Source organism: Mustela lutreola, chromosome 1, assembly GCF_030435805.1.
Source record: "Mustela lutreola isolate mMusLut2 chromosome 1, mMusLut2.pri, whole genome shotgun sequence".
Classification (NCBI taxonomy): Eukaryota; Metazoa; Chordata; class Mammalia; order Carnivora; family Mustelidae; genus Mustela; species Mustela lutreola.
Window position 1 is genome coordinate 145459002 of NC_081290.1, and position 27539 is coordinate 145486540.

At 38.3% G+C, this 27539-nt stretch overlaps 1 protein-coding gene across 2 annotated transcripts in view; it reads right to left on the reverse strand.

Annotated features, from left to right (window-relative positions):
- The window catches only part of ARHGAP10 (Rho GTPase activating protein 10), a 318466-nt gene that overhangs the window by 166049 nt on the left and 124878 nt on the right, over positions 1 to 27539 (reverse strand). For both annotated transcript variants that reach the window (XM_059175791.1, XM_059175783.1), the window contains exons 8-10: positions 22929 to 23058; positions 19991 to 20097; positions 17398 to 17492 (exon numbers count right to left, since the gene is read on the reverse strand). In XM_059175791.1, the coding sequence (XP_059031774.1) occupies positions 17398 to 17492; positions 19991 to 20097; positions 22929 to 23058 (332 nt within the window). The remainder of the gene's footprint in view (positions 1 to 17397; positions 17493 to 19990; positions 20098 to 22928; positions 23059 to 27539) is intronic.

Here is a 27539-nt window from a genome sequence, read left to right on the forward strand (position 1 = left end):
AAAAAGAGACAAATGGATATGCAAGAAATAGAAAATAAAAAACAACATGAAGAATTCAGGAGGATACCTTTCATATGCAAAAAACCAGTCTGGAGTCAGTGTCTGCAACCATCTCCTTTACCTAACTTACACTCAGGGAGGCACTATTTTCTATGCCCTAAGTCACCCAGGACAACCACCCCTAGAGGAGACAGCCTGACAATATTATTCAAGCTAGTCAGTCCTAAATTGCTTCTCCTTCTCTGCCTTACCTTTCTGTGAAAATCCCAATAAAGACTGGTCTGGGATATTTTTTCTCACTCCCTCCTGACTCCTGACCAAAACCTGGCATTGCCCATGTGGTCCTATGTGGCATAGCATGCCCTGTTCTCTTGGAAACTCTTAATAAATGGTCTTTCAGTGCTATTAGTCTGTCCACGTCATCACTCAGTCACTTCCACAAATTAAAATACTGCAGGTACAACCAAAACAAATACCAACTGATCAGAGATAATATAACTGGAATCCCAGAAACTGAAGAAAGAGAAAATGGAGAAGTATTTGAAGAAATAATGACTTAGATTTTCTAAACTTGCTGTGAAATATAAACCCAAATATCCAAGAACTTCAATGAACCCAAAGCAAGATAAAATAAAGAAAGCCACACCTATGCAGGTCATTAAAAAAAAAAAATTCTTAAGAGCAGCAAAAAGATGACATACAGGGGAATAATAAGAAAGATGGATGATTTATCATGATGATAAAAAAAAATGGGAGGCCTGAAGAAAACAGAACAACTTCTTTGAAGTGCTGGCGGGGGGGGTGGGGCTATTAATCTAGAAATCTACATCTATCAAAAATGAAAGCAAAATAAAGACATTTTCAGACAGATGAAACATGAAGGAATTCTCCCGCAGATCTGCATTATATGAAAAGCTTACATTAACTTAGCCTAAGGAAATTAAGGGAAATGGCACAAGACAGAAACTCAGATCTATAGGAAGAAACGAACAAAATCAAAATGGATAAATATATTGATATTTTTTTAAAAAGATAATCACATACACAAATAAAACATCAAATTTTTAAAAGATTACTAATTGATTTCATAAAGTAAAAATAGTAATGTATATTGTATTCATAGTGTACACAGATTTAAAAATGTACATACACAGAAGCATAACTAGAAATAGAAAATGGAATATTAAAAGACTCAATTCACTAAAAAGAAAGCAAAATAGGAGCAGAAGAAAAATAAGACAAATAGAAAACAAAACGAAGGGGCATTTGGGTGGCTCAACTGATTGACTTTTTATCTCAGCTCAGATTTTGATCTCAGATCTTGTGAGGTTAAGGCCCACATTGGGCTCCACACTGGGTGTGGGGCCTACTTTAAACAACAACAACAACATGCTAGTGCACTTTAACCCATACAATCAGTAATTATATTATACATAAATTAACTGAAACCTTGCCTAAAATGCAAAGACTAAGTGGCTAGGATTTTTTAAATCAGAACTCAATAACGCACTACTTATAAAAAACAAAGTTTAAACATAAAGGCATACAGGTAAAAGGAAAAAGATGAAAAAAGAAAAAAAATATACAAATGGCTGCATCAATATCAATCAAGGTAGATTTCAAAATAAAGATTAGCAGGAACAGACATTTCATAATGATAAAAAGGGTCATTTCTTTCTTTCTTTCTTTCTTTCTTTTTTTTTTCCTGAGAGAGACAGACAGCATGAACTGGGAGGAGGCGTCAACAGAGAAGCAGACTCCCCAATGAGTGGGAGCCCAACATGGGTCTCAATTCCCAGATCTGGGGTCATGATTTGAGTCGAAGGCAGACACTTAACTAACCGACCCATCCAGGCATCCCAGTAAAAGAGTCATTTCATCAGTAAGATGTAACAACCATAAAAATGCACCAATGCTCAAATCTCAAATATTCAATATGTGAAAAAAAATTGGCAAAATTAAAGGGAAATTGGCAAATTCTAATCATAGATTTTAACACCCTTAGTTTAGTAACTTACAGAATATTTAAAAATCAAAACAATATAGAAGTCAAGCAACACTATCATTAACTTGGATCAAGATGACATTTAGAGAACACTATATCCAACAACACCAGAAAACTCATTGTTCTTAAGTGGACATAGAATATTTACTAAATAGACCACCTTTGGGGCAGTGAAACAAGTCTAGTAAAATTCCAAGTGCTGGTAAAATAGAGTATGTTCTCTGACCAAAAGAATATAAAGGAAAAACAGAAAATAATTTAAAAAAAAATAGAGGGGCGCCTGGGTGGCTCAGTGGGTTAAGCCACTGCCTTCGGCTCAGGTCATGATCTCAGGGTCCTGGGATCGAGTCCTGCATCGGGCTCTCTGCTCAGCAGGGAGCCTGCTTCCCTCTCTCTCTCTCTACCTGCCTCTCCATCTACTTGTGATCTCTCTCTGTCAAATAAATAAATAAAATCTTAAAAAAAAAAAAATAGAAAAACAGTAATAGTACACACAGAAAAACCCCCAACCATTTGGAACTTGTAAAACTATTCCCAAATAACACCTGGGTTAAAATTCAACATTTATGTCCTATTCACATTAAAAAATATATATACATATATATATATGCAACTGAATTACAATGAAAACAGAACACATAAAAGTTTGTAGGATGAAAAAAAAAAAAACAGTAGGATGCAAACTAAAGCAGCTCTTTTAAGAAAAATTGTAAATTTAAATGTCTACATTCAGGTGCACCTGGGGGGCTCAGTCAGTTATGTGTCTAACTCTTGGTTTCAGCTCAGGTCATAATCCCAGAGTTGTGAGACTGAGCCCTGCATGGGGCTTCCTGCTGGGTGTGGAGTCTGCTTAAGATTCTGACTCTCCCTCCTTCCCTTCCCCACAACAGGCATTCTCTCAAAAAAGAAGTCTACATTCAAAAATAAAATAGAAAATCAAAATTTTATCTTAAGGAGCAATTAAAAGAAAGACAAATTAAATCCAAAGTAAGTAAAATAAAATAAAAAAATAAAAGCAGAAACCAATGAAATATAAAATGAACAATATGGGTTATCTGTAAAAACAATTTAACAAAACTGATAAAGCTCTAGACAAGATGTCACAAAAAAATGAAACAAAAATTCCCGTATCAGGAATAATTACAGATCCTACAGATATGAAGTAGTAAGAAATGAATACTACTAAGAAAGGCATGTTAACAGAGACAATATTTCCTTTATTCAAGGAAATAAATTCTTTGAAACCCCAATTTATAAAAGCTAACGAGAAAAGATCAACAACTGGCCAAACTAATCCAAAAGAGAGAGGACCCAAATTAATAAAATTATGATGAAAATGGAGAGATCATGACTAACACCAAGGAAATAGAAGTAATCATCAAAAATTATTATCAACAGCTATATGCCAATAAGTTAAACAACCTAGACAAAATGAATGCATTCCTGGAAATCTACAAACTTCCAAAACTGAATCAGGAAGAAACTGACAACCTGAATAGATCAGCATCTAGTAACAAGATAAAAGCAGTGACCAAAAACCTCCCAAAAAACAAGAGCCCAGGACCTGACGGATTCCCTGGAGAATTCTACCAAACATTCAAAGAAGAAATAATACCTATTCTCCTGAAGCTGTTTCAAAAATAGGGACAGAAGGAAAACTTCCAGATTCTTTTTATGAAGTTAGTATTAACCTGATCCCCAAACCAGGCAAAGACCCCATCAGAAAGGAGAATTTCAGACCACTATCCCTGATGAATATGGATGCCAAGATTCTCAACAAGATCCTAACTAATAGGATCTAACAGTACATTAAAAAGATTATCCGCCATGACCAGTGGGATTTATCCATGGGATGCAAGGGTGGTTCAACATTTGCAAATCAATGCGATAGAACAAATCAATAAGAGAAGAGAGAAGAACCACATGGTCCTCTCAATTGATGCAGAAAAAGCATCTGACAAGATAGAGCATCTGTTCCTGATTAAAATTCTTCAAAGTATAGGGATAGAGGGAACATTCCTCAACTTCATATAATCTATCTATGAAAAACCCACAGCAAATATCATCCTCAATGGAGAAAAGCTGACAGCCTTCCTTTTGAGATCAGGAACACAACAAGGATGTCCACTCTCACCACTGCTGTTCAACATAGCACAAGTCCTAACACCAGCAACCAGGCAACAAAAAAATGAAGGATATTCAAATTGGCAAAGAAGAAGTTAAACTCTCTCTCTTCGTAGATGACACGATACTGTATATGGAAAACCCAAAAGACTCCATTCCCAAATTACTAGAACTCATACAGCAATTCAGTAATATGGCAGGATACAAAATCAATGTACAGAAATCAGTTGCTTTCCTATATGCTAAGGAAATATTGAAAAAGAAAAAAACTGGCATCACGTTGCCTGATTTCAAGCTTTACTACAAAGCTGTGATCACCAAGACAGCATGGTACTGGCACAAAAATAAGACACATAGACCAGCAGAACAAAGTAGAGAGCTCAGATATGGACCCTCAACTCTATGGTCTAATAATCTTCAACAAAGCAGGAAAAAATATACAGTGGAAAAAATACAGTCTCTTCAATAAACGGTGCTGGGAAAATTGGACAGCTATGTATAGAAGAAACTCAACCATTCTTTTATACCATACATAAAGATAAACTCCCAATGGATGAAAGACCTCAACATGAGGCAGGAACCTAACAAAATCCTAGAAGAGAACATAGGCAGTAACCTCTTTCACATCGGCCACAACTTCTTTCAAGACATGTCCCCAAAGGCAAAGGAAACAAAAGCCAAACTGAACTTTTGGGACTTCATCAAGATCTAAAGCTTCTGCACAGCAAAGGAAACAGTCAACAAAACAAAGAGGCAACCCATGCAATGGGAGAAGATATTTGCAAATGACATTACAGATAAAGGGCTTATTTCCAAGATCTGTAAAGAACTCTTCAAACTCAACGCCCAAAAAAAACAGATAATCATGTCAAAAATGGGCAGAAGACATGAACAGACACTTCCCCAAAGTAGACATGCAAATGGCTAAAGACACGTGAAAAAATGTTCATCATCATTAGCCATCAGGGAGATTCAAATTAAAACCACATTGAGATACCACCTTGCACCAGTAAGAATGGCCAAAATCAACAAGACAGTAAACAACAAGTGTTGGAGAGGATGTGGAGAAAGGGGAACCCTCTTACACTGTTGGTGGGAATGCAAGTTGGTGCAGCCACTTTGGAAAACAATGTGGAGATTCCTTAAGAAATTAAAAATAGAGCCACCTTATGACCCTGCAATTGCACTACTGGGTATTTACCCCAAAGATACAGATGTGGTGAAAAGAAGGGCCATCTGTACCCCAATGTTCAGCAATGGCCACAATAGTCAAACTGTGGAAAGAGCCAAGATGCCCTTCAACAGATGAATGGATAAAGAGATCCATATATACAAAGGAGTATAATGCCTCCATCACAAAGGATGAATACCCAACTTTTGTACCAACATGGATGGGACTGGAGGAGATTATGCTCAGTGAATAAGTCAAGCAGAGAGAGCCAATTATCATATGGTTTCACTTACTTCTGGAGCATAAGGAATAACACGGAGGACATTGGGAGATGGGAAGGAGAAGTGAGTTGGGGGAAATCAGAGCGGGAGACAAACCATGAGAAATTGGACTCTGAGAAACAAACTGAGGGTTTTAGAGGGGAGGGAGGTAGGAGGTTGGGTGAGCCTGGTGGTGGGTATTCAGGAGGGCATGTACTGCACGGAGCACTGGTGAGGTGCATAAACAATGAATTTTGGAACACACATACACACAAATTAAATTTTTAAAATTTTTAAAAATTAAGCAAAAAAAGATAAACAAGAAAAATAGATAATCTGAACACCTCTTTACTCACTAAACTTTACCTGTAATTTTTAAATTTCCCACAAAGAAAATGCCAGACCAAGAGGACTTCACAGGTGAGTTCTCTGAAACACTTAAGGGACAACAATATCATATTACACAGACATTTCTAAATAGTATAAGGGAATGGAAAACTTCCCAACTCTTTTCTGAGGCCACCATAACCCTGATATCAAAATCAGACACAGACATTACAAAAAAAGAACATAACACCCAATTTCTCATTTAAGTATCCTCAATCAAATATTAGCAAAATGAACAGACAATAAAGAGGTTAATACATCATGACCAGGTACAGTTAACTCAGGAATGCAATGTTAGTTTAACTTAGAAGATTCAATGTAATTCACCCATTAATAGGTTCAAGAAAAATATTCAATGATCATTTTGATAGACAATAACAAATATTTGATCAAAATCAGTATCTATTCATCATTAAAACTGGGAATAGATAAAAGCTTCCTCAACATGTTAAAGGCATCTACAAACAATCTTCAGCTAACATCATATTTTATAGTGAAATAATAAATGCTTTTCCCCTAGGATCAGGAATAAGGTTAAGATTTCCAATATCATTTATCATTTTATTAGAGGTATTGGCCCTGCAATAAGACAGGTAAAGGAATAAAAGACATACAGCTTCAATCCAAAAGAAAGCTATTTTATTCACACATGATACCATTGTGTACATAAAAAAATCATGAAGACATTTGAAGAAGAAATAAGTCAACTCAGCAATATTGTAGGACACAAAAACCAAGTGCATTTTTATGTATTAACAGCACTTTGGAAAATGAAAAGTAAAACTTATTCTTTAAAAATAACATTTAGAAACATAAAATACTTAGAGAAATTAAATGAAGGTGCCCATAACCCCTATATTAAACACTATAAAACATTACTGAGAGAAATTAAAGACTAAATAAATGGTAATTACTCAGGAATTATTAAAACTCTGTATTGGTGACATTGAACTGTAGGCTTTTGTAGAAATAAACTGTAAAATTTATATGGAAATGCAAAGGATTTACAATAGCCAACCAATTTTGAAAAATAACAGAGGACTCACAACTGGCTTTGAGACTTACTATACAGTTACAGAAATAATGATGGTGTAAAACTGGCAAAGGACAAACAGATCAATGGAACAGAACAGGGAATCTAGAAATAGACCTACACACATAGTCAAATAATTTATGACAATTATGCCAAAACAGTTCAATGGCGCGAAAGTCCTTTTCATTGAATGGTGCTAGAAATACTAGATACCTACATAAGAAAAAATAACACTCTCTACACATCACACCACCACCCGAAATCTTCACAGGTTGCAAACAAATTTAAAATTTTTCTAAGAAAACATGGGAAAATATCTTCATAATCCTGGGATAAAGATTTCTTAGAGCAAAGAGCTCTATCAATAAAATTTTTAAAAAACTGAAAAGTTCAGGGGTGCCTGGGTAGCTCATTCAGTTGAGTCTCTGACTCTTGGTTTCAGCTCAGGTCATGTGGTGAGACTGAGCCCAGAGTGAGGCTCCAAGGTCAGCTCAGAGTCTGCTTCAGATTCTCTCTCCCTCTCTTTCCCCATATGCCCCTATCCCCACTCACACGTGGCACTCTCTCTAATAAATAAAATCTTTAAAAATAATTTATAAATTCAACTTTATCAAAATTAGGGTATTCTTCTCATCAAAAAACACTTAAGAAAATTAATAGGCAAGCCAGATTAAATATTCGTAACTAGTATCTGTTGAAGGATTCGTATCCAGAATACTTAAAATAATTCCTACAATCCAATAACAAAAAGATCAACAACATAATTTTTAAAATAAGCAAAATATTTGAATAGATACTTCACAACAGAAGAAATAGAAAAAGCACATGAAAAGTTATTCAATATCAGTAACCATAATTAGCTAAAAAGAAAAAGACTGTCATAGTCCAAGGTTGGTAAGGGGGTACAGCAACTGGAACTCACATATATTGTTGGCAGAAGGAGAAAACTACCCTAAAAAACTGTCAATTTCATAAAAAGCCAAATATACATAAATATATAGGTACACACACACACCAGCATTTTCACTCCAAGGTAATTATCCAAGAGAAATGAAAGTATGTGTCCATACTTCTATACAATTGTTCATTACAACTTTATCCACAAAAGCTAAGAACTGCACTATGATCCACATTTCAATGTCTGTCAGCAAGTATTTCAAGAACAACTTCATATTAATGTAAATTTAGTTTTCCATTTAAAAACTGGAACCAAGACAAAATGTGTCTTTCAACAATTATCATATGATTTCACTCATAGGTGGAATTTAAGAAACAAAACAAGAGTAACATAGAGAAAGGGAGAAAAATAAAACCAGATGAAATCAGAGAAGGAGACAAACCATAAGAGACTCTTAACCACAGAAAACAAACTGAGGACTGCTGTATGGGAGGTGGGGTGGGGGAATGGGGTAACTGGGTGATGGGCATTAAGGAGAACACTTGATGTAATTAGCACTTGGTGTTACATGCAACTGATGAATCACCAAATTCTACCCCTGAAGCCAAAAATACACTGTATGTTAATTAACTGAATTTAAATAAAATAAAATTTTAAAAGTATAATAAAATTTCAGTATGCAACTATCAACTACCATCTTCAGGGCAAAATCTTACACACTGTGAAAAACACAGAAGCTCAGAGACAAGAAATGCTGTCTCTAATTCTATGTAATTCATTTTCTACCAGCTCTACCTAAATTCTTTTAAAATGACTTCCTTTCCTAGTCCCTCTACAGTAGAATCTAAGAATTCTTGAATGATGCATCAGCCCTGACAGATCCCTTCACATTCTGGTTTTATTCATCCCCTGAACTATAACCAATTAAGCTGTTATATTTTTTTAACTGAAATATATATCCCATAAATAGAGTCATTAAAAACAACAATGACAATAACAACAATTGCCTTCAATTCCACAAATGTGTTGGGGTTGTTACCTTTACAAACTCTTTAAAGCTGGGCTTTTCAACAGCCACACAGGGATATATTGAACCAGATGATACTGTGTTGTGGAGGACTGTCTTGTGCTGGATATTTAGCATCAGGGCTGGCCTCCATCCACTAGATGTTAGGAGTGACAATCTCAGTGTCTCCAGACACAAACACTCACAGTTGAGAACTAGACTTAAAGAATTATCTCAGTATGTTTTCTCAAGACTTCCTATGACTCCTTCTGCCGTGGGCAACCCTTCCTCTGAGTTTCTAAACTGTTACCAGATCTTGAAGATCCAATTTAACCATCCATTTGTCTAGCAAGCTTTCCCAGCCAACCCCACTTCTACTCCTTCACAGTCCCTAAAGCACCTCAGACCTCTGAAACGCTCTTGGCCTGTGAGTTCCCTCAAGGTCAGGCCTTTTAGTTTCTCATTCTTGCCTCCTAAGTGCCAAACACAGTCAACGATAGTTTAGATACCCGAATGACATGCTCTATAAAATACTCACAAATGCTACCACAGTTAATGTGCTACGGAAACATTATTATTCAGCCCAACTGCATGGGCTTCTGGAAGCAACCTGTTCTTAACTCACTTTTCAAGGGACAAACAAGATGGTACCATGCACATAGCTGTGAAATAAAGTCTTCAGCATAGCAGCATGCAAAAACGCTCATTGCTCCAGATACTCAGGCCACTGACTCCACACACTGTCATCATGAAAACATAAATGAGTGAATTAAAAATATAACCAGTATCTTGCCACCCTTCAAGACAAATAGACTAGGAATCAGGCTAAACCAAACCAAACAGAATATCTGAAATGTCAGATTAATGAGAGTAAAATGGGAAGCATTTTCTTTAAGCAGCGCCTGAATGGGATGTGTGGGAGAACCTCGCACAATGGTAATTATTTATCAAGCAAATGTGTGGGGGTCACAGCACAATGAGGCATGTGATAAGCATGCAAAGGAAGCAAAAACACCTTATATAACAAAATTGTTGGGGCAGGAGGAACGGATGGTGTTTCATCCTTTAGAGAAGAAAGCTGCATCTTCTGATATGCTACAGCTTGCCAGGGAGAAACTAGCCACCCAAAATCCTCTTCTCCCCCGAGAAATGAGTGACATGATCATTTCGCAGCCCGTGGTATCTGGAATGTGGCTGGTCTGAGGTACTGAATGTTTGTATCATTTTAAAAGCCTTACTTTACTTATGGTCCTTATTTGCAGCTGTGTTTTTTTAAGCTCTGCTGAAATACAATTCACACTATCAAATTTACCTAGAATATATAATTCAACAGCTTTTAATATATTCTAAGAGTTGTATAACCCATCACCAAAATCAATTTTAGAACATTTTCATCATCTCCCCAAAATATTCCATACCCATTAGCAGTTAGTATCCATTTCCCTCAAAACCCCGAGCCTTAGACAACCACTAATCTACTTTCTGCCTTTAACAATCTGCCCATCCTGGCTGTTTTATATAAATATAATCATATCACATGTAGTCTCTTGTGACTCACGTATTTCACTAAGCATGTGGTTTCCAAGGTTCATCCACATCATAGCACATGTTAGTCTTCATTCCTTTATATTGCCAAACCATATTTCATTGTATGAATAGCACATTTTATCTACCCACTCATCAGCTGACAGACATTTCGGTTGTTTCTACATTTTGGCTATTATGAATAAGGCTGCTATCAACATACACGTACAAGATTTTCATGAAGATATAGGTTTTCATTATATATATATATATATATAACTAGAAGCAGAATTTCTGGGTCACATGATAGCTTCATGTTTAATTTTTTTTTTAAGATTTTATTTTTAAGTAATCTCTACACCCAATATGGGGCTCAAACCCAGAACCCTGAGATCAAGAGTAACATACTCCACTGACTTTTTGAAGAACGCCAAACTTCTTCTTCAAACAGCTACACTCTTAAATTTCTACCACCAGTGTATGAGAAAGATCCATTTTCTCCACTCCTCACCAATACTAGTTATTATCTGATTTTTTAATTATAGCCACCCTAGTGGGTGTGAAGTGGTATTTCATTGGTTTTTTTTAATATGTTTCTTTATTTATTTTTATTTATTTTTTAAGTAGGCTCGATGCTCAATATAGGTCTTGAACTCGTGACCCGGAGATCAGGAGTCACATGCTCTACTAAGTGAGGCAGCCAGGCATCCCTCACTGTGGTTTTGATTTCCCTAATGGCTAACTCTATTAAGTATCTTTTTAAGTACTTACCAGCCATTGTACATTTTCTTTGAAAAAAAAAAAAAATGTCTAATTCAAATACTTTTTTACCCATTTCTTAGTTGGGTTACTTGTCTTTTTATTATTGAGTTATAAGAGTTATTTATATATTCTGGATACAAGTTCCTTATCAGATATACCATTTGCAAGTATTTCTCCCATTCTGTGGGCTGGCTTTTCACATTTTGGATGGATTTCTCAGCACATGTTCCTAAATGTTCTTAGCTGAAATAGTCAAAGCAAACTTCTGGTGAGCCGAGAGGAGGAAAATGAAGCACAGATCCATTTAACATTGATAAAGTAGCAGTGGCTAATTGGACCCCCACCACCAACCATTCTCTCTTTCATTGTCAGTGACAGATTCCCCCCAAATCAGAAGAGCACATGGATGTATGGAAACAAAAGACAGCAACTTCCCTGACTCAGCATTTCCCAGCCTCCCTTGCAATGAGGTATACCCACACAACTCCATTCACATTGTTATGTGATCAGAAGTGTTATGTTCAACCTCTAGAAAGTGTTCCTACAAGAGACAGTGCTGTAGAAGTGGAATCTGGGATCTTGGACCTAAGGTGACTGGGAGGTTAAGCCCCACACAAGGGGGAGCTAGATCTGGCACCAAGAAGCATGATATCCACCCTGATCTGACCTCCTCTAGGTTCTCCAAAAAATGGGAATAAATAAACTTTTGCACATTTAAGCCATTTTATTTTGAGTTTTTCTGTTACATGCAATCAAACTTGATCTCAACTCGTGCAACAATTAAGTAAAAGCTCTTGATTTATAGCTACATAAATCAAATGCAAGCCCAGGCTCCATTCTGCAGTTTTGGAAGCATTGCCTCTTGCCAAAATGTTACTGTTTTTCCAAACCAAGGAATTAAAAAAAAAAAAAAAAAACAGCAAAAATTGATAACAGGAAAGATGACAAAATATGTTTATGTTAAGCATATGCAATCAATTGTGAAATTACTATAGGAAAGTACCCAATAGGAATTCTCTACAAAATCCATCAGAAACCCATTTACAATACCCACCTGCTCCATAATGAGTTAAGTTTATTTTTTTAAGCAAAACAAAAAGCGAAAACAAAAAACCACTGGAGCTCACAGCTCTGCAGCATGGTACAGAAGAAAAGGACAGCTGACTGACAGCTGCTTAATTGAATCTAATCCCAGTTCTGTCACTTCTAAACAACAATTCAATTTCATTTAATTCAGTACAAATTTGATGAATGCCCACCATATATAAAGCATTACATTTGGTACTGCAGTACCAAGTAATCCTAAAACAGGGTTTCTACCCTCATGGAATTCATAATCTAATAGACAAGGAACAAATTCCTTACAATTCCCAGTAGTCTACTTGGCCAGGAACTGGAGAAATAGACAAGAGAAGAGCCTATCTCATTCACTAATAAGCTTTCAAAACCCCAGAATTAGGGAAGTGACCTCAAAGTACCCTCACGCTCCCTCCAAATTTTGTTTCAAAAGTGGGCAAGGGGGCAGGGAGCTGGTAGCAGAAACCTAACAGCCCCATAAATACTATCCTTTGGTAACATCAATTCTGAATAGATGTTTCCCTGCTTAAAAATAAAGAAATAAGCAAACACAAGAGGAGTCAATAATTTAACTCAAAAGCAACATAATCCTAGAGACTCAAGGAGACACATACACGAAGTTATTTTCTAAGTTAACCAAAAAGCTTTGGAAAAAGACACAAAATAAACATGTATTATTTTTGAAAAAATATTTCTATGATATTAGTATTTACATAAGACTGAATAGACTTATATAAATGTTAGATCCTATAAAGGGACTGTTTTCGTTCCAAGAATTCTGGGAAAATTTACAAAACAAACAAGATTTCCCACCTCCACACTGTTCAAAATGCATCACAGAAGCAATACTGAGAATACTGAGTAGGCAGCCAGATAAGAACCTGAAATTCAGGGAAAATATGTAGGTAGAGATAATAAATGCTGGAGTTACCAACATAAGGATGGCACTTAAAGCCATGAGGCTGGACAAGATAAAGGTTGAGGATGAGGAAAAGAGCTCTAAGATGAACATCAGAGAACTCCAACATCAAGAGGTCTGGGAAAGCAGCTAGCTATAAATGAGTCTAAGAATCAAAAAGCCAGTGGGGTGGGAGAAACGATTGGGCAGATATGATGTTCTAGAAGTGAAGCAAGTAGGTCATGGAAGAGAGTGTGACTGGTCATGTCAGATGCTGCTGCTAGCGAAGAAGAGGAAAGACAGGGGCACCTGGGTGGCTCAGTGGGTTAAAGCCTCTGCCTTCGGCTCAGGTCATGATCCCAGAAGTTCTGGGATCAAGCCCAGCATCTCATCAGGCTCTCTGCTCAGCAGGGAGCTACTCCACAACTGCAGTGGAGAGGAGAAACAAAGACTGGAGACGGCTCAAAAAGGAGGAAGAAAATATGAGACCTTAATACAACAGCTTTCAAAGAAGTTTTGTTGTTTATTAGAGGAGAGAAATGGGCAAGAGACAAAAGGGAAGACTGGTCAAGACAGGGTCTTTCATTGGTGATAGTGGTAGCTTTTTTTTTTTTTTTTTTTAAGATGAATGAAAAAAAATGTTTTGTGTGCTGATGAGAATAATCCAGTAGAAAAGGCCATCTGCAGGTTAACAAGAAAGAAGATTGCTTCGGTGATATTGTGGAGTAGAAATATAGGATGAGAGAGAAGTGAACAGAGAGGCTCAGGAACACAGCTCGCACAAAGACGAAGGGAAGGCAGGGTGTCTGGACACAGTGATGGAGGGGGCGTTTATGGCAGTGGATGATCTCTTTGCTTCTACTTTCACAACAAAATAGGACACAAAATTATCAGAAATGAGGCAGTGTCAGAGGCTCAGAAAGAGAAATATATGAAATATTCATCAACGAGGAGAATGAAGGAACCAGAAAATGTAACACAATTAGTAGTTAGAATTAATGGCTCATGTGGCTAGTGGTCATGAATCTGAAGTGATCCTGGGGAACACGGTTAAATACGTCTCTCCAGGAAGAGAGAAGGCAGAGTTTAGTTGGGGTTGTTCTGGCAAATCTAATAAAGGAAGAGAAAGACAATAGAGCATAATTAAAAGAGTGACTATAATGACTGACCATGAAATTAAAACCAGGTTAGAAAGGAAGTGAAGGTGTAAGAAACTGAGTAACAATAGGCTAAACTGATGAGAGAGGCTCTAAGGATAATTACCAAGAAAGAAGCAGAGAAACCCAAAAGGTGGTGCCAAACAGAGAAAGCCTTGTGGCTGAGACTCTTAGGTGGCTGCTGGTCCTTGGAACGACAAGACCTAAGCAATGACCATGAGAGTGAATGGCTGAGGTTGGGTCAAGGACAAGACGAGCGAAGGAGAGGAGTTCCAGGAGTCAAGAAGCAAAGTGCCGAAAAGGATCATCTCAGGCAGTATTGAAATCACCAAGAATTATAAAAGGAGTAGAATTGGAAACAAACCATTTAAGTAGCTGAAGATTCTAAAAGCAGCTCAAAACACAGGAAAAAAGAAAAATACCGACAGCGGAGTGATTCACTTTGAGAATGAAACCATGTGAATAGGAAGGAAGGAAGGAAAGAATAAGATAGCCATAGGAATTAAAAAAAAAAAAAAAAAAGAGCAATAGCTGAAGATGGAGAGGTCCACGAAATTTGGGGCAATGAGCGTGGTGTAGCCATGGGGGTGGGGGGGTCCAATATTGCCAAAGCTGCCAATCTATACCCAGTCTCCCACTGGGTTTCCTCCTGAATGACCCACAGCAATCGAACTCAACATGACCACAGTTGAATTCATTGTTTTCCACCCTTGGGCCTCCTTGGTTTTCCATCTTAGCAAATGGTATTACCTAGTCATTTAAGCCAGAAACCTTTCCCTCCTTTGCTCTATACTCCAACATTCAATTTGTCTCTAAATTTAGCTCTAAACTTCCGGCTCAGATGGATCCCTTAGTTTCCATTCCCACGGCTACCAACACTAACACAGCGCCTTTCATCTGTCCTTGCGGCCTGCAGGCTTTACTCTGCCAGAGTGGGTTTTGAAAAATATAAATGCCATTTAATGGACTGAACTAAAAAACCTCAATATCAGGCTACTGACAGTATCTCAAGCCTCTTCTCCTACTCCTCCTGGCTGCTCCAGTGCTGCTGGTCTCTCTGGGGCTCTCAAACGGACCACATCTTCCCTTGGCTCCAGACCGTCACAGGAGCCATCCACTCTGCCTAGGAGTCTCAAGCCCAGCTGACTCCAAATAATCCATCAGTCATCAATTAGATGTCAGACCTTCTATATGCCTTTCTTCGACCATCTATCTAGACCAGATTAATGGTCCCCCAGCCACGATTTCCGAAAAAGCAGCTCTGGGTATCAACAGAAGTAAATTAGAGATGTCTACAAGGAGGAAGCTGAAAAAGTAAGGATCCAGGCCCCCTGACCCTACTTCAATAAGGGAACTTTCTTTTTTGTTTCACATATACATAAATGTAAGATTTTATTCGAAAAGCCTATAAACCTTATAAAGCAGTTTAAAAACCACTAGATCACCTCTAACATCTCCTGCCCCCTTCTCTATTTGTAAAGTATTACCCTATATAGGCAAAAATAACTCCCCAGTAATCCCTGGTCAATCTAGGATCATCGTTGACCAAGTGCATTTGGCATGATCAAGTCTTAGAGAAAATACGGGGTTAGGCAAAAACAATAAACGCTCTATTAGAATGATATATGAAAGCCCTAGAAGTGTCCTGCTTTCAAATCAAATCAGATTAACCCCATTACATTTTCTGGTAGCAACACTGCTGACTCACCTCTGTCAGTTATTCAGGGACTGTCACAATTACAGATGATACTCAGACTTACAGTATAGTGGCTGAGCGGTAGAATGGGCTCCAGAGGCAGAATGCAGAAGTTCAAATCCCCGCCCTTCCACTTACCAACTCCATGTCCTTGGGAAAATCGCCTAAGCTCTCTGTGGCCCAGATTCCAATCATAAAATGGGAAGGATGATACCTGCCTGATAGGGCTGTGGTGAGGATTCAATGAGATAAATCAAAGATGAACTCAGAACACCTGGCACTGTCTGGCACTTAGGACTCAGTAAATGCCCACTACAGGTCGACACCCGCAGATGCTCAAGTTGTACTGCACAGCCTGAAACTCTTCTTAAGGTCTCTGAACCCGTCCTTATTGGCCTGAAACTGAACCTCTTCCACAATGACATTCTCTTTCATTTTATTCCAGCCTTGGCAAAATGCTTGTTCAACTACCTTTCTCATGATGGTGCCAAATTTATCATGGTGCCTAGCGGCATGCTTTTTATGTATGTGATCTCAGTTCATTTATTGGAAAGGAAAGCATAGCTCTCCCCTCTCTGCATCCAACCCATACACTAGGCTCCATCATCCGAGGGAAAAGGAAGGCTTAATTATTTTTGTATTCATGGATCCTGACATGAAATGAACTTTTATTACAGAAATCTCATACTGTAAACTTTTGTTATACAACTAAGAAACAGCCTTCTCTAAAGACCAGTGTTGCCAAAACCAGCACTGGTGAGGAACCACCATACTGTCAGACATTACTAAAGAAATATTCTATGAGTACCAAGATTTTTCTTAGTAGGACAGGAGGACACAGAAAGAAATGCCAGAGAAGTAATATTATCAGAAGTACATTTTTCTTTTTTTTTTTTTTAACTCCTTCCTCTCTGGCAAAGATTCTTTTATAATAACGGAAAGTCATACAAGGGAAAAGATAAGCAGTCTTTAAATAAACAGTTTGCCTATGAGCCTCCATCACATACAGAATACACACACCGAAAATTCCCACACACAAAAACGAGTATTGTTCTGCATTAACAACCCACCATCTCTCATCAGCTTTGTCACCCACTTCCTCACTTTCATTCATTATTCTTTCAGTGCCACAATTAGGCTTCGATCAACAATGAAATGCTTCAAGGTAATTTTTTAATTACTTATTAGAAGGACTTCAAACTCCAGCCAAGTCCAAGCTATCACTCCACAACTAAACACAGAGACGAAGACTAAACAGGTCAAAATAAATACAAAGCCTGGAAATGTAAAAAGATAAAATTCTTTCAGGCCAAGGAAATCTCAGTTTCAATTAACCTCTGTTTTTTAAATCATTTTTTATAGTACTCTTTCATTAAGTGCAAGAATTCTAATAAGTTACCGGTCAGCAGCTTCCACATCGAAGCAAAATCTTCTGTCAATGGAGTCAGTATGCCTCTTGGTACATTCTTTCAAAAAGAACACCTCTCCATCTCCCTGCAAAAAATCATTTTAAACATCCTCAAAAATTATAATATAGACACACTAAAGAGCCCTATATTGGGGAGGGGGTGCCCCAAGGTTCAAGAGATTTTTTTTTTTAAAGATTTTATTTATTTGACAGAGATCACAAGTAGAAGGAGAGGCAGGCAGAGAGAGAGGAGGAAGCAGACTCCCTGCTGAGCAGAGAGCCCAATGTGGGGCTCGATCCCAGAACCCTGGGATCACAACCTGAGACGAAGGCAGAGGCTTAACCCACTGAGCCACCCAGGCGCCCCTCAAGTTTCAAGATTTTAAGTCCAGTTATCTTATTCTCTTTCAAACAAATCTGTTTAAACACTATTTATAATCTTTCTTTTTAAGACTTTATTTATATGAGAGAGAGAGAGAGATCAAGAGAAAGAGAAAGCATGAGTGGGGGAAGGGGCAGAGGGAGAGGGAGAAGCAGACTGGCTGCTGAGCAGGGGTCCGACATGGGGCTAGATCCCAGGACCCAGAGATCATGACTTGAGCCAAAGGCAGATGCTTAACTGACTGAGCCATCCAGGCATCCTTATTTATAATTTTAATCATTTATGTCATCCTCTTCTCCTTAAAGTTTTCTAGATCTTACTTTGATTACAGTAACACTAAACCAGACCTCATGAGCACTAATTTTAAAAGACAGATTAACAACAGTTTCCCCATGCCAGAATATTTGCTATTCTTTTATTACACTCTTTTTTAAAAAGGAATAATTTTTAATTCATACTATGTGACATCATATGAAATAGGCAATATATGACCATTCTTGACCTATAAAAACTTCAATTCTAAATGAATCTACCTAAAAGGTATTATGTATCAAAAGGCCACGTAGCTACTGTGATCATAGGAAGCAAGAACCACTCAATCAATGCGGGTTTTGTTTCCAGAGAAGATCACTCTGAATTCATATTTAATTTGTTTTAATATGGCACTGTTTTACCTCGCTAAACCATCCATAATGGAAGCAATGCAGGAACACAGGTTCTAAGGAAAAAACTCTAAGACCCCATGTACCTCCTTCTAGAACATTGTTATATTTTCTAAAATAGGAGAATCTCTAAGTAATATTAAACAAACATTCAAGTATGCCAATATTCAAAATGCCGCAGTCATGTGACATTCTGAAATACACTTCTATTCTGAAGCGTATTTTTTATTATGTGATGGTTAAACAGAGACATCACTAAGCAGACATGCATTAGCACCTGAATTAGTCCTGACAGGAACCTTATACTCAATCTTAAGCCCAACAGCCTTTACGAGTGATATCCTCACTTCTTCCTCTTCTCCATGGCCTTGATTTTCCACATCTATTTCATTATCACAAAAACTATGCCTGTATTATAAGCTGTTTTAAACATATTTCACGAAGAGGCAAAGTATCTGTAAACAGAAACCCAAGCAAATCATGCCCATCTACCCAATAAGCTATGTCTTCCCCACTTTTTTAATGTGTTACCAATTGTATTCAATATTGGTGGAAGAGCTTTGCCTCCAGACTATCAATTATTGCTATGAGGTGTCATTTCTTTTTTTTTTTTTTTTAAGATTTTATTTATTCATTTGACAGGCAGTGATCACAAGTAGGCAGAGAGGCAGGCAGAGAGAGAGGAGGAGGAAGAAGGCTCCCCACTGAGCAGAGAGCCCAACGCGGGGCTCGATCCCAGGACCCTGGGATCATGACCTGAGCCGAAGGCAGAGGCTTTAACCCACTGAGCCACCCAGGCTCCCCTGAGGTGCCATTTCTATTTAAAACCCAAATAACGATCATCTTCCCTACAGAGCCAATTCCTGAGGTCTTTTTGCTACCTTGTGTTTTTTTGTAATTTATTTCTGTGGGAGGAGTAGTTAACTAACTGGGAATGGCCTAAGTGAGAACTTTGTAAGTCTAAATGTAAAACAACAAAATTCACTACAAACTATCTACTGTACAATGTTTTAGGGCTGTGAATACACATGTGCATATCAGATCTTTGCAAATACCATCCTGACAGAACAATGAATTGTGAAAGCTCATTATACGTGTTCATTTTATCCTCCAAGAACAGTGACATAAAAGGATTCTAGTCCTGATCATAAAAACCCATACATACAATCCAAAAACCACAAGAATTGTTGTTCACTGGCCTACTTTATTTAGAAAGAAAATAAAGATTTTAATCCTAAAATCAAAATATAATGTCTTTATCATTAGAGAATATAAACAACATTAAAATGTCAGCCTCGGACTCTGGGTGGCTCAGTGGGTTAAGCGTCTGCCTTTGGCTCAGGTCATGATCCCGGGATTCTGGGATGGAGTCCCGTGTCGGGCTCCCAGTTCAGTGGGGAGACTGCTTCTCCCTCTGTCTCTGCCCCCTCTCTGATCATGCTCTCTCTCAAGGAAATAAAACCAATAAAACAATGAATAAAACGTCAGCCTCAAAAACTACCTCTCATATAGAACACATAATATATAATCAAATACTTACAAGTTTTCCCCCAGATCTGTGCTCAAACGGGATTATGTTGAACTTCTTGGCAGCTTTCCGATACATGCAGTAGTGTTTGACCCAACTGGAACCAAATGGAGCAGGCCCTTTAACAAGAAGTAGAACTTTACATTTTTCCTCATAAATAAGCAGATACACAGAGTTTCAAACATATTACTAAAGAGGAAAAACCCATTAAGCATCAACTAATAAAGCTCAAGGAAACAAACCAGCAACACTGTTGATTCCAATTTAAAAAGCAAAAAAGTAGGGAAAATAAGAAGGCTAAGAGATTATTTGAGAGAAGATTCAATACTTTTCAGCAACAAAGCAATGAGTTGAAGACATACTCTTCAAACAGTTTGCCAGACTGGGCCATTATCTTACACCTAAAAATCTCTTCATTGTGAACTATATTTTTTGTTTATTTCCAGGTATTAAGATCTCACAAGGGTTTCAAGTATTCCATTCAATGTACGTGATGGGTTTGGATTCGGTTCTGGCCTCTCAAAATGATGCAATCAAAGAATCACAATGCTGAGAAAAAGCATCTAGTCCAGCATCTACAGGAGTGTTAAACTCACTATAGCAACTTGGTAGGCAGCGGTCCTTACTAACGACGGTAAAGCTAAGCTTTAAAATGAAAACTGAAGCACAGAGAGGTGAGCGGTTCACATACAACCAGAACATTCTCAGAACCTCTTTTTACCTCTTGTAAAGTCAGTCTTATCACCACCTGAGCTCTTGGAAGACAGGGGTCTGTGTGAGGAATACCTAGCAATCTAGTATAAACCAGTAAAAGTCCAATCATAACAAAATTAACTCCCTAAAGAAGTTGACAGTTGTGTTTTTACCAAGTAAAGATTAAAAAAAAAAAAAAAAAAGTAACACCTTTTATCACCATCATTTTGCCTGCAAACAAAATTTCTATACCTAAAAATCAAGAAGGACAAGCTTAGGAGGGAAAAAAGAACTCATTCAAAAGGAATCCACTGAGCTTTAAAAATTAGCCATTCACATTGTTTTGGGGGCAGTAGGGAATGAAAAATGTTACTAGACCATAGTAAATCTCACCTCAGGTCATCAGGAGTGCAAAAACCAAAATCCAGGGACCACTGGTGTGTGTGTTACAAATAGCTAGCATTTGTATCCTATTCTATGGTTCAGAACATACTGTGCAGATATTTCACTAAATACTAAGAAAAAGTGCAGATATTTCACTAAATACTAAGAAAAATGGATGAATGGATGGTTCATTATTATCTCTTTAATTTTAAAGAACTTAAGCTTAGACCAAAGGCCCGAAAAATGACAAAGCCTATCCTCAAAATGGAGTCTCTGTTCCCTAACACCAACATCTTCCCATTCATTAAGCCACTGTCCTTTCCTGACTCCCATCTGACCCGAGCATATAGGCTTTTCCACAGCTGTCCACACTCCAGGTAATATCCTAGATAGCGTGACACGGACTGACAATTCCAGCATTCAGAACCTGTGATCTAGGGGAAATTCTCTCCATTTTCTCAACGGTGCTTCCATTTTCTCAATGGTAAATGGAGTAACAGTAATGGAGTAACAATAGTACTGTGCACTTCATAGGGGTTTTTTAATGGATTAAATGAGACAAGGTGTATAAAAAGTTTAGCAAGGTATCTGGCATACAGTTAATAAGAGTAGATGTTGCCCCTAATGTTTTCATTCTGTTCTTCCAACTAGACTCAGCCCACTTCCTCTTAAAGACAGTAAGTTGAACAACAGCTATAAATCTAAAAATTAAAGTCTCCTATAACTTTCATCAGGGGCATATAATACAAAAATTCTATCCTTCTTATGTCTCCAACCTACACATTAATTTAGTTATTTCCAATTCAAAACAAACTGAGATTAAAAAGCTAAAGCATCAGAAAGATTCCAAGTTCTACTCGCCATGCAACTCCTCTTTGTGAGACATAAAGACTGTGGGAAGCCCAGACTGAATAAGGACAAATGGAAAAAGACCCACTGTGCCGGCCACAGATGCATTAACTTCACTTGGAAGCGTAGCTACCCCACAGCTCTTCCCTGAGTACACTCTCCTACTCCAGCAGTCGGTTGGAAAGTCTTGTAAATCAGCCACACTACTGAAAACTGAAAGGCGCTGGGCTACAGTTAGGTGTGGGAAGGCAGGAAAACAGCAAATACAGAAACATTTTCGCATTCGCCTCCCGTCTACTAAACAGTACTTGGGTTCTACAGTTAATGAAGTAAAGTTTAAAAGCTGAACAGTTAAAATACGACCAAACTATCAAAAAGTCTGTAAGAATTTTTAGGTGCCTTAATTTTCAAAATAAGGACACTTTATACACCACATATCCACTGAGAGCAACAATACTAAAAATTCCATGAGATAAGTTAGAATGCCATCTAGGACTATTTTTTATAGCCATCTGCAATCACCCTGATAATTTTAGCAAGAACAAATGATCTCAGATCGGTGTGGAAAGAACTGATGTAAAGGAATAGGAGGAATATGTCCCTGTTGACTTGAGCATGGAGAAGGAGGGCTGTGGGAGGGGGAGGGTGTGCATATGTATATGAATGTGCATATGCGTGTGCGTAGGTGATAAGGACGGTGAGGGATGAAGGGAAGGGAGGAAAAATACCTCGCCTCGCTTTCAGCCTTACACCAAGTTCTGGCATCCTTATAAGCAAGTTTTAGCCAAGTGTGATGCAGAATTCCAGGGTGCGTCTGGAAAGTGGGGTGCTCCTTGAGTTCCTAATTTCACTGTCCTTTCCCTAGAGCAAGAATGTGTTTTCCCCCACAATACAAAATATACCTTCTAAGACAAGAGGGGGCAAAGGAAGTGGTAGGAATAACTGTTCCAAAAAGGAGTAATTACAGTAAGAGTTTTAAAGTAATTTTTCATTAGTTATTTATCACTGCTGGAGGTCCTCTTACTTTTTTCCTGTACATACAAGTAGCCTTCTGCCGTGAACTGACTTGCTCGTTTATGGTCTTTGGGATTCTGTCTTATTTTGTTCATAAGCTCTTCCACTTCTGACCTTGTTCCTTCAAAACGATTCCGTGTCTGAAATAGATTAAAAAAAAAAAAAAAAAAAGTAAGTTTTAAGTTCTCATATGACCTTTTCCATGTACATTTTTAAGTCTCTGGATAACTATAATTAAATTGGTAGGATTTTCCTATAAAATTCTTGAAATATACCCATCACTTCCAGTGTGTCTCTTTGTGAAGATTACCGTTAAAAGAAAAAAAATTAGTGGTAGAATAGCTAATAGAGGAGTCTAAGCTAAGGTAACTGAAGGTTCTTTACTCTTGAAGCTTTGAACACCAAGAATGCTTGTGTTATTCAACATAAGAATTCATAGCTCCACATCCCACAATATTACTAAATCTTAGATTTTTTTTTTTTTTAAGTATGTCATAAAAGATCTGGGAAGTCTTTCCTTTGCACAATCAATCTGACTCACTAGTATTATACCAGCAGTATTAGGTACTCAGAACCTAAAAAAGTTAATTCTTCTCTGCCAACTGATAAATATGAGGTCAGTTTTTGCAGGTCATGGTAGTTGCACTTGAAATGACATTTCTCAGATAAAGGAGAGCGGGGGAAGGAATCTCATGTACAAATAATGTCTTTGATATCTGGAGAGACAAATCACATTTCTGAAACCCAGGAGACTTGGAGTGCTAATATCTCTGTCACACAGACACAGTGGAAACATACATGCGAGGTGAAGTGACGAAATTACCGAGGCAAGCATGATGAGTCAGCACCGCCAAGTTTCTGGACATGTCTTTTATCCACACTCTAAAATAACTGTATTAACACCCAAAAACTGCTGATGTGAAATTGTGAAGAAGTGGAGATAAAAAAAATTTTTTTATTGAAATCCCTCCCCTCTCCTCCCTGCAATGAAAGAGGTTACCAAGGGTCCTAGAACAGCAAAATGGTAGAATGGTACACATTTATTTTAGGGGAATGGGAGTCTGATAAATGTGGATTGCAAAGTGGAAAACTTATCTGAAGACGCTTACCTTAAACACAAGCTGAGAGTACAAAAAAAAAAAAAAAAAAAAAAAAAAATATATATATATATATATATATATGTACTAGAACAAAACGCAGGATTGCAAGGACAGTGGGACTCATCTATTAACGGCCGGTCGGTCCCCTCCTTCCCTTCCTAGTTCTCATGCCTCCAGGATTTCTTGTCCCCATTTTAATACCAATGATACCCTGATTTTATTTATTTGCCTCCTTTGTCACATTACTTAGATTTCTCTCAACCCTCACTTCTTCCTGAATGTGTGTCTGTGTGTGTATAATATTTATATATATAAAGACTTTAGAGATATTGCAGGTTTGGTTCCAGGTCACTGCAATAGAGTGAATATTGTGATTAAGCAAGTCAAATGAATTTTGGAGTCTCCTAGTATATATAAAAGTTATGTTTACACTATACTGTCGTCTATTAAGTACACAATAGAATTATTTCTTAAAAATGTACATATCAAAAAAAAAAACAAAAAATGTACATATTTTACGTGTAAAATGCTATTTGCTTAAAAAAAAAAAAAACACCATCATCTGAGCTTTCAGTCATAATCATTTTGCTGGTGGAGGATCTTGCTTTGATATTGACGGCTGCTGACTGACCAGGGTGGTGGCTGCTGAAGGCTGGGGTGGCTAGGCCTTTTTTTTTTTTTTTTTTTTTAAAGACTTATTTATTTATTTACTTGACAGAGAGAGATCACAAGTAGGCAGAGATCTAGGCAGAGAGGAGGAAGCAGGCTCCCTGCTGAGCAGAGAGCCCGATGTGGGGCTCGATCCTCGGACCCCGAGATCATGACCTGAGCCGAAGGGAGAGGCTTATTAACCCACTGAGCCACCCAGGTGCCCCTGGGGCAATGTTTTGAAATAAGACAACAAGGATATTTGGTAGCATTTTGCCCATGATAGAACTTCTTTCCAGATTGGACTCAACCCTCTCAAACCCTGCTGCTATTTTATCAATCAAATTTACAGAATGTTCTAACTTCTTTGTTGTCATTTTAACCAACCTTCACAGCATCTTCACCAGCAGTAGCTTCCATCTCAGGAAGCCGCTTTCTTTGCTCATGCATAAAAAGCAACTCATCTGTTCTAGATTTATCATGAGATTGTAGCAATTCAGTCCCTTCTTCAGGCTCTACTTCTAATTCTGGTTCTCTTAGTGTTCCCACCCCATCTGCAGTTACTGCCTCCACTGAAGCCTTGAACCCCTCAAAGTCATCCTTGAGAGTTGGAATCAGCTTCTTCCAATCTCCTGCTTATGTTGATATTTTGACCTCTTCCCGTGAATCACGAATGTTCTTCGTGGCATCTAGCTCGCAATGGTGGGCTTAGAACATTCAGTAAAGCACGCCGTTAACAGATGTGCTGTCATCCAGACCTTGTTGTTCCTGCCATTCACAGAGCACAGGTGGAGTAGATTCAGTCTAATGCTCAAGGGCTCTACGATTTTCAGAATGAACACCGGCTTCAACTTAAAGTCATCAGCTACATTAGCCTCTGACAAGAGAGTCAGCCCATCCCTTGAAGCTTTGAAGCCAAACATTATCAACATTGAAACCTGCTGTGTAGCAAGGCCACCTTCATGAATTTTCTTAGCTGGAGCTTCTGGATGGAGCTACTTGCTGTGTCTTCTCCATCAGCCCACGCCACTTCGCCTCACACTCGTCCATTAGGAAGACCGCTTCTTCCCTAAAACCTCATGAACCAATCTCTGCCAGCTTCCAGCTTTTCTTCTGCAGCTTCCTCACCTCTCTGAGCCTTCAAAGAACTGAAGAGAATTAGGGCCTTGCTCTAGATTAGGCTTTCGCTTAAGGCAATGTTGTGGCTCGTTTGATCTTCTATCCAGACCGCTCCAACTCTCTCCATAACAGCAATAAGAGCATTTTGCTTTCTTAGCATCCATGTGTTCCCTGGAGTAGCACCTTTAATTTCCTTCAAGAATTTCTCCTTTGCACTCACAACTTGGCTAACTGTTTGGGGCAAAACACCTAGGTTTCAGCCTATCTGAGCTTTCGACATGTCTATCTCACTAAGGTTTCTTCTAGCTTTTGATTTAATGTGTGACTCTTCCTTTCACTTGAACACTTAAAGGCCAATATAGGGTTATTTACCAGCCGAATCTCAATATTGTTGTGTCTCAGAGAACAGGGAAGCCTGAGCAGAGGGAGAAAGATGGGGGTAGGTGGGGGACGGCTGGTCAGTGGAGCAGTCAGAACACACACATTCACTGATTACGTTCACTATCGTATGCGGGCACAGTCTGTGGCACCCCAAAACAATTACAATAGTAACATCAAAGATCATGGATCATGATCACAAATGTAATAATAATGAAAAAGCCTGAATTATCACGAGAATTATCCAAATATGAGACAGACAGACAAGGTAAGCAACTGCTACTGTAAAAATAACATAACATTGTATGGCATAGATTGCCGTAGACCTTCAATTTGTAAAAAACAAAAACAAATTAAAAAAAAACCCACAGGATCTTTGAAGCTTAAAAAAGCAAAGCACAACAGAGTGAGGCATGCCTGTACATACACACAGATACAGATACGTGCATGCCGTGTGTACAGATGCCGGCACGCACACACACACACAAGCACACACTTGCACACACGTTGACATTCCTGTTAATCTCATGAGTTGCACCCAATACTTTCATTACTTATAGTAATGCTCAAATTGTCCTGGGATTGGACCAGCAGGGGCCCCTTCTAGCTGAATCTTGAATCTTTTGAGACACTCCCTTAATTGTGCAGTTCCTTACTTTCTGGTCCCAAAAGGAGTCTGATACAGTCTGGTCACAGTGTGTCACAGTTAAAGGGGTGTCACTACTTCTGTGTGTTCTTGGCAGACAGAAAAACTACACAGATGTATATATATGTACACAAAGATAGGTGGGGTTTTCCTTTACATACATACATTTCTATGTGTCGCTATACTAAAAAAACTCACATGTTCACACCAACAAGTGTAACCCCAATCCAATACTCCAGTTTCTTTCTAGCCTATCCCTTCCCAATTTGGAAGATTTGTTTATTTATTTGACAGAGAGAGAGAGAGAGTACGTGCATGAGCACACACAGGCAGAGGGAGAGGCAGAGGGAGAGGAAGACAGAATCTCAAGCAGACTGAAGCAGGCTCCCTGCTCACCCTGAGATCATGGCCTGAGCCAAAATCAAGAGTCAGGAGCCTAACTAAACCACCCAGGCACCCCTCCCTTCCTGATTTGATACATTTCTTTCCAGAGAGTGAGAACTCCAGCTCCCATTATTCTCAATCTATTTACTTACTTGTTCAATTAACACATCTGCTCCATATAATCAATCTCCCAAACACTTCAGCTGTCTCTTCTGCAGGCTGCCTCTCTACCCTCCCCACCCCCCATCATCCCCACTTTGCCTGCTGCAGACCTCGCCGTGGAGTACCACCTGCCTTACTGTCTGACTTTCTCAGATGCATACGACTCTGCACTGGGGAGGGAGGA